General features: G+C 53.7%; 2 protein-coding genes across 3 annotated transcripts in view; one reads left to right on the top strand and one right to left on the bottom strand.

Annotated features, from left to right (window-relative positions):
• Positions 1-8081, top strand: part of LOC148646663 (uncharacterized) — a 139013-nt gene that overhangs the window by 66773 nt on the left and 64159 nt on the right. The gene's annotated exons all lie outside the window — the stretch shown is intronic.
• map4k2 (mitogen-activated protein kinase kinase kinase kinase 2) overlaps positions 100-8081 on the bottom strand; it is a 28218-nt gene continuing 20236 nt past the window's right edge. For both annotated transcript variants that reach the window (XM_088609061.1, XM_088609059.1), the window contains exons 26-32: positions 5781-5884; positions 5497-5671; positions 4822-4890; positions 3965-4051; positions 3438-3508; positions 2797-2852; positions 100-1070 (exon numbers count right to left, since the gene is read on the bottom strand). In XM_088609061.1, coding sequence (XP_088465187.1) covers positions 983-1070; positions 2797-2852; positions 3438-3508; positions 3965-4051; positions 4822-4890; positions 5497-5671; positions 5781-5884 — 650 coding nt within the window. In that variant the 3' untranslated portion in view covers positions 100-982. The remainder of the gene's footprint in view (positions 1071-2796; positions 2853-3437; positions 3509-3964; positions 4052-4821; positions 4891-5496; positions 5672-5780; positions 5885-8081) is intronic.

Raw genomic sequence — 8081 nt, 5'->3', positions numbered from 1 at the left:
TCTGCCTGCTGGGAAATAACTGCATCTTCTCCCCAAACAGAACTTGGTTCAATAGTCATCCGATTTCAGTAGTTGAAAATCTCGGAGTGGAATAGTAACTTTTAAAACCACAGTTTCTTTTATTTTCACTTACTACTCGCAAAAGAGGCGCCAACAGGTCCGTTTTGTGCTTGTGGGTGAAATCCTCATCTCTGTGAAAGCAATATTTTATTCAACATTTTTTAATGGAATTACACATATAATGTAGTAGATACCTGCACAGGCACACCGCAGTGAGCAGCTCCAACAGGTGGTCATCTCCTCCACGGACAGAAGTGACCACACAGGTGAACCTAGAAGCCGAATAACCCATTCCCAGCGCCTCGCAGGGCGAGTTTACACTGTACATGTCACAGGCAGGTGGAGGGGGAAGTTCCCGGAGGATCGGGGAGGCACTCCGGAACCCCGAGACCCCAACACGCAGAGCCGGGCCGGTCAGCACCGCCGGGCCAGGTGACACTCCAGCCTGACGCGCCCTGATCTGACCGCTAGATCAGGCGGCTGGCTCGTCCCAGCTCGGGACAAAAACGGAATGGGAAAAGTCCCCGCCGAGGAAACATGCGGAAATCGGGAACGCGTCCGCGGGGCTCACACCGACTCCAGTACAACACGCCACAGGGTAGCCCTAAAAATGGGCGCCGTCACGGGCTGCCGATGTTCTCTTTTGATCGTTTCCTTCCTGCTGTGGTCTCACAGGAAGGAGACGGGGGACAGAGTTCTGTCTTAGTGTGTCTGACCTGGAGCAGATCCAGTCTCCACAGGGGCAGGTCGCAGGTCGCAGGTCGCAGGTCGTGTTTTTTTTCCTGGGAGGGGCGGGACGTACCACTTGCACGGGAAGGCGGGGGAGGACGGAGCGGCGACCTCCTGACGGGCTTCCTGCAGAAAGTGTCTCCCTCCCTAATCCGCCCCGCCCCCCTCTCCCTCGCTGGCTCGCTCCCGGCTCTCAGTAGCTGCTCTCGTGGCCGGTGAGGATGTACAGGTTGCTCAGGGCGGAGGGGTTTTCCGTGGGCGTGCTCTCCAGGATAATGTCCCTGCAACACGGAGCAGGGCAGTTACTGGGGCCGACAGCTCGCGGCGCAGGCCCGATCACCCACCCACACCTGAGGTGTCACTGGTCTTAGCGCTCGAAGTGGGAAGAAAGACCTCCTCCCCCCAGTCAAACAGCAAGCCCCCTCCCAGTTCCTAATGGCTTCAACCAGTTCAGGGTCTCAGGGGAGCCAGAAGCCTATCCCAGCAAGCACCGGGCACAAGGCAGGGGACACCCTGGACGGGACGCCAGTCCGTCACAGGACACACACACACACACACACACACTCACACACACACACACTCACACTCACACTCACACTCACACTCACACTCACACTCACACTCACACTCACACTCACACTCACACTCACACTCACACTCACACTCACACACTCTCTGACACCAGGGCCGGTTTTCCCAGCAGCCAGGGGAGGAAGACCCATATGAACACAGACAGAACCCACCCCCCAAAAAACGTATTCAAGATAATCGTGATCTCTCCTACATCCATACAGGCCTCCTCCCCCACAGGGCCTGACAGATCCTCACTCCAGCCCTGTTGAGGAAGGAGGGGTCCTATCGCTGGGACCCTGCGGCCCCTCGGCACCATCGCTGGAGCAGAAAGAGTGAGAACCAGTGACACAGCAGAGCTTTCTCGCTCACATGTTCCTCCCAGACAGTCGGCCACAACGGCTCCGGCGCAAAGGCAGCTCAGGTCTGGCAAAACTCCCCACTCTTCCCAGAACCCCTCATGATCGCCATCAAAGCACAGACTCCACCTGCAGCTCGGCCTCACAGCCTTGTGTGTTAATCAGCGAGAGGCCACAGAGTGTATTTCAAAGACCGACCTGCAGCAGCACACACCTGACTTCACTAATAATAATAATAATAATAATAATAATAATAATAACAACAAATCATTCTTTACACTTATATAGCGCTTTTCTGGACCCCCCACTCAGAGCTCTTTACAGGTCAGGGGGATCCCCTCCGCCCCCAGCAATGTGTACCCCCACCTGGATGAGGCGCCAGTCTGCTCCCCACACCCCAGCTCTCAGTGGGGAGGAGAGCAGAGTGATGGAGCCAGTTCAGAGAGGGGGGTTATCAGGAGGCCATGATGGGTGAAGGCCAGGGGGGAAATTTGGCCAGGACACTGGGGTGACACCCCTACTCTTCTCGAGAAACACCCTGGGATTTTTAATGACCACAGAGAGTCAGGACCTCGGTTTGATGTCTCATCTGAAGGACGGCGCCTGTTTACAGTCTAGCGTCCCCGTCACTATACTGGGACATTAGGACCCACACAGACCGCAGGGTGAGCGCCCCCTGCTGGCCCCACTCACACCTCTTCCAGCAGCAGCCTCAGCTTTCCCAGGAGTCTCCCCTCCAGGTACTGGCCAGGCTCACCCCTGCTAAGCTTCAGTGGGCTGCCAGTTGTGAGTTGCAGAGTGGAAGACTAAGTGGAAGACAGGAAGACCCAGACAGACGACACCTCTAGTGCACCATGACACTAGTGGAAGTGCAAGTGTATTTCAGGCAGGAGCTTCTGTACACAAAAAGCTGGGGGTGCGTGGAACTGATAACCAAAGCATACTGGGGAAGGTGTTTCACTGGGAGACGAGAATCAAAGGGCTGTGCTGGGCTCCCAAAACTGAGCAGGAGCCTCCTCTCCTCTGCTTTACAGCCCTCTGAACAGGACTGGGTCACCTTCCTGAACGTCACACCCACCTGTTCGTCCCCAGGACCCTGAACACTCGGCTCTCGTCCGTGATCTCTTGGGTGACCTGTGGAGACCAGACGGGGTCAAAAGGTCACATCAACGAAGACCTCGTGATCACGGAAATCAGGAATCGGCAGCCGTGAGGGTCCGGGATTGTATTTAGAACTCGCCCCCGGCTGTCGATGGCACCCCCAGTCCTGTAGGGGGCGCTGTGTCAGCAGCTTTTCCAGTTCTCTTCAAAGCAGCAGCAGCAGCAGCAGCTGGGAGAAGCTGTGCTACTGGACTCATTAAAACCAGTAATGAGCTGCTTTCGGTAATTAAAAGCTGATATGGAATTAAAACCTGCAGACACACTCCAGCCTGCCAGAACCAGGGTCAGACAGACCTGGACTATGATATGACCACACAATCCTGGATTTTCAATCACACAAGGCCTTTGCCATCTTTCAACAGAAAAAAAACTAAAACGCCTACATACTAGCACATTGCTCCACTGATATAATGGCGTTTCTTCTCAGTTAGCAAAGCCACCTCATATTTGGGGAAAAGAGCACATTTAAAGTCTGGCATTTCATATTTATGGTGTACACTTCGATAAAGCACGCACTGCCCCTTTAAGAACTGCCCCTCCCTCCCCTAGAGGCCTCACCTCATTAGTATGCAGGCTCCGCCCCCGCAGGCCATGCTTCCAGAAGGCCAGCACGCTGTCCTGTAGACAAACTGCACACACAATAATGACATCGCACCTGTCCCAGGTCGCTCCTTTCAAAATGTACAGCCCCCCCCCCCCAAAACACCGGCCATTAGCTCACCAGCATTCTCGCCTAAGGTCAAGAGTAGAATCTGTGTGTGAGGGAGCCCATGCAAATTTGATGAGAACATGCAGACTCCACACAGACAGCAGCCCAGGTCTGGAATTGCACCCAGGGCTCCAGCTGTGCAAGGCAGCAATGCTGACCTCTGCTCTTCCGTGCCACCTCCAGAACCCACAACATTCCCCTTCCTTGAGAAAATGACCTACCTCAATTACCCACCCGAGCTCGTTATTTCTTGTGCCGGAGCAGTGGATCCCTCTCCGGGAGACGGGAGACACACGGGACAGAGGTCTGCCCCCCTCCTCCCACCCCGGCTTAACGGAACCAAAAGGTGGTGGTGTGGGGTTTGTGGGGCTCTCACCTAGAGTCTGGATGGCGAAGTCGAAGGTCAGCTCGGGGACCAGCCCCCGAGTGGGTCTCCCCTGGAGGGTGACGATCTTCACGGTCTCTGTGGGGAGGGGAGGGGACGGGGGGGTGAGTATCATTTCTACCAGGGCTGAATTCCTTCAATCCCCTTAAATCACGTTTGCGATCAGCAACAGACCAACAGGACCAGCTCTCTCTCTCAATTCAATTCTTCAGGATGCTTTAGCATGACCGATGGGTACAATCAGTGTTTCCAAAGCACATAAAAATAATGAAATTCACATGAAACAAAACAAAAATTAGAAGTAAAATACAATCTACAGACATATTACAGACATTTACAACAAAGACGTATTATAAAATACTGACATATCCTGTAGACAGGTCTCTCTCTCAATTCAATTCAAGGTGCTTTATTAGCATGACCGATGGGAACAATCAGTGTTGCCAAAGCACATAAAAATAATGAAATTCACATGAAACAAAACAAAAATTAGAAGTAAAATACAATCTACAGACATATTACAGACATTTACAACAAAGACGTATTATAAAATATTGACATATCCTGTAGACAGGTCTCTCTCAAAGCAAAGTGAGTTGTGATCCCCACAATTTCTTCACACCTCTCACTGACCCGTCCAATGTGGACACCGCCCCCTACTGCACTCAGACTGGGGTCTCCACTGGCGACGGCTCCTGACCGGGTCACCCTCGGGTGCTCACCGTTGAGCAATGACGCGTCCCCACTCCCAAACTGAGCCACTCAGGACGCCCCCCCCCTGCCCGCCACCGCCACCGCCACCCCGATAAATGGCTTTTCGAACCAAAACGGCGCTTCGGCGCACTTACTCTCCAGCGCGATCAGAACCGTGTCCCGGTCCATCTGAGTGACCTGGGCCGCCTGGAGCGCCGGACTGTCTGCGCAGCGGGACAACGAGAGAGACCAGCATCAGGAGAATGGGGGGGGGGGGCAAGAGATGTCCCCCCCCGACCTCTCTCCCCGCAGGAGCTGGAGGTCTGCAGCCCAGATCGAGCCCGTCTCCCCTGTCCTCATCTGAGCCTCGTGCTGGGAGACCCCCTCCCCCCCAGGTGTGCAGGAGCTCTTAAGTGCCCCTCCTTTCTGAAGACTGAGATACCCAACTGCAGGGGGCGCTAGTGCGAAACCCTCTGCCCCAGGCACAAGATCACAGAGTGCTGAGCCGTCCTGTCCCAAGTGCTGGGAGGGACCCGGCACAGGACGTGTCCTATGAACCCTGAGGACAGTAAAGCAGCAGCAGACCAGGCCATGCCCTCAGCCGGGGCTGCGCTGTGGGGTTGCAGCGAGGCTGGAGGTGGCCAGCGGAAGGCAAAGGCAGACCTGGCTAATGTGTCGATTCAGACAGCCTCAGGGGCAGAGGTGGCCCTGCAGGAGGCGCCGTGTCTGCAGGGTTAAGAGTAATACCGAGCCGCTTTGGGCTGTTCAGAACGACAGCCCTCCCAGACTCCCTTCCTGCTGTTTCTCCCCTGTGTGGGACGGCTCCCTACCTGGCCTGGGGCTGGGCGTGCCGTTCAGGCGGATGATGTCGAACTGCAGCTGCTGACCGGCGGGCGGGCCGCCTCCCCCCCCCCCCACGCCCACGCAGACCTGGGGCAGCTCGTCCGTCTCCAGGACCAGCAGCTCGAAGATGGGCAGGGGCTCCGGCACGCACACGGGGAAGTGCTGGGAGAGGGAGAGACGGGACAGCCGGGATCTCTCTGGCTCCTGCCCCCCCCCGCCGCGGGCCGGGAGCCGGGGACGGGGGCCGGGGGCCGGCGCGGGAGGGACCTACCTTGAGCAGCATGAACTTGTGCAGGGGCTCGTACCACAGCAGCAGAACCAGGCCGGACGGCACCGCTCCGCACAGGAAGGTGCTGTCTGTGTAGGGGTTCCGCACTGCGAGACACAGGCAGGGAGACGGGCTGGAGTGAGACCGAGACAGAGAGAGAGAGAGACAGAGAGAGGAGAGGTGGACAGGGAGAGAGAGAGAGACAGAGAGAGGAGAGGTGGACACAGGTGGACAGGGAGAGAGGAGAGGTGGACAGGGAGAGAGAGAGATACGGGGAGAGAGGAGAGGTGGACAGGGAGAGAGAGAGACACAGAGAGAGAAGAGGTGGACAGGGAGAGAGAGAGACAGAGAGGAGAGGTGGACAGGGAGAGAGAGAGAGAGAGGAGAGGTGGACAGGGAGAAAGAGAGGAGAGGTGGACAGGGAGAGAGAGAGAGAGACACACACACAGAGAGAGGTGGACACAGAGAGAGGAGAGGTGGACAGGGAGAGAGAGAGAGACAGAGAGAGGAGAGGTGGACAGGGAGAGAGACAGAGAGAGGAGAGGTGGACAGGGAGAGAGACAGAGACAGAGAGAGGAGAGGTGGACAGGGAGAGAGAGAGAGACAGAGAGAGAGAGATGGACAGGGAGAGAGAGATGGACAGGGAGAGAGAGATGGACAGGGAGAGAGAGAGACAGAGAGAGAGAGAGAGAGAGATGTGGACAGGGAGAGAGAGAGAGGAGAGCTGGGCAGGGAGAGAGAGAGAGACAGAGAGAGTCTTGGCCACACAAAAAGAGAGTCTTTAAACTTGGCCACACAAAAACTAAATCACCTATTCCACAAACTAGCATCAAAATCTAAGCTAAAAACAACTACATCAAAAAACTACCAAAAAACAAAAGCAAAAGAAAAGTGGTTTGATACGGAGTGCAAAAACATCAGAAATGCACTACGAAAAGTCTCAAATGAAAAACACAGACAACCACACAACACAGATCTGCGACTCAGGTACTGTGACATGGTAAAACTTTACAAACACACGCTGAAAAAGAAAAGAAACACATACATAGACAAACAACTCGCAGAAATTGAGGAGTCACTAAATCAGAATTGTTTCTGGGAGAAGTGGAACAACTTAAACAAATCAAAACCAGAAGAATTGGCCATCCAAAATGGAACAATCTGGCAAACATACTTTGAAAATCTCTATGAAAAGCTCCCAAATACAAATCAATCAGACCAAAACACCATTTATGAAAAACTCAAAATTTTGGAATTGGCTATCAAAGACAACCAAAACCCCTTAGACTCCCCAATCACTGAGCAGGAGCTACTGGACAAACTCCAGGCCCTCAGACCACGCAAAGCCTGTGGCCATGATGGAGTCATAAATGAGATGCTGAGACACAGCAGCACAAAGTTGCAACAAGCCCTGCTCAAACTCCTCAATCTCATCATGACAACTGGATGTTTCCCCGAGGCCTGGAACCAAGGACTGATCACGCCCATCTATAAGAGTGGAGATAAACTCGATCCCAACAACTACCGGGGCATCTGTGTGAACAGTAACCTGGGGAAGGTATTCTGCAGTATCCTAAATACACGAATACTGGCCTTCCTTACCGAACACAATGTCCTGAGTAAAAGTCAGATTGGCTTCTTGCCAGATCACCGCACATCTGATCACATTTACACCCTACACACACTGATAGACAAACACGTCCACCAAAAACACAAAGGAAAAATTTTTGCCTGCTTTGTCGATTTCAAAAAAGCATTTGACTCGATTTGGCATGAGAGATTGTTTTATAAACTACTCCAAAGTGGCATAGGGGGCAAAGTGTACGACATAATTAAATCAATGTATTCAGAGAGCAAATGTGCAGTGAAAATTGGAAACAAAAGGACTAAATTCTTCACCCAAGGCCGCGGGGTGAGACAGGGCTGCAGCCTGAGCCCAACACTGTTCAATATCTATATCAATGAATTAGCAGGAATGTTGGAGCAGTCTGCAGCTCCTGGTCTTACACTACACGACACAGAAATCAAGTTCCTGCTCTACGCAGATGACCTGGTCCTGCTGTCGCCCACAGAACAGGGGCTGCAGCAGAACCTGGCACTGCTGGAGCAGTACTGTCAGACCTGGGCACTGACAGTCAATCTGGACAAGACCAGAGTTATGGTTTTCCAGAAGAAAGCCAGACCTCAGGGAAACAGGTACAAATTCACACTGAACAACAACACATTGGAGCACACATCCAGCTACACATATCTCGGTCTCACCATCAGCTCTTCCGGGAGTTTTGACCTGGCAGTGAAGGCACT

The sequence above is a fragment of the Lepisosteus platostomus genome, chromosome 16 (assembly GCF_059453375.1).
Source record: "Lepisosteus platostomus isolate fLepPlt1 chromosome 16, fLepPlt1.hap1, whole genome shotgun sequence".
Lineage (NCBI taxonomy): Eukaryota > Metazoa > Chordata > Actinopteri > Semionotiformes > Lepisosteidae > Lepisosteus > Lepisosteus platostomus.
This window is presented reverse-complemented; position numbering and strand designations above follow the sequence as displayed.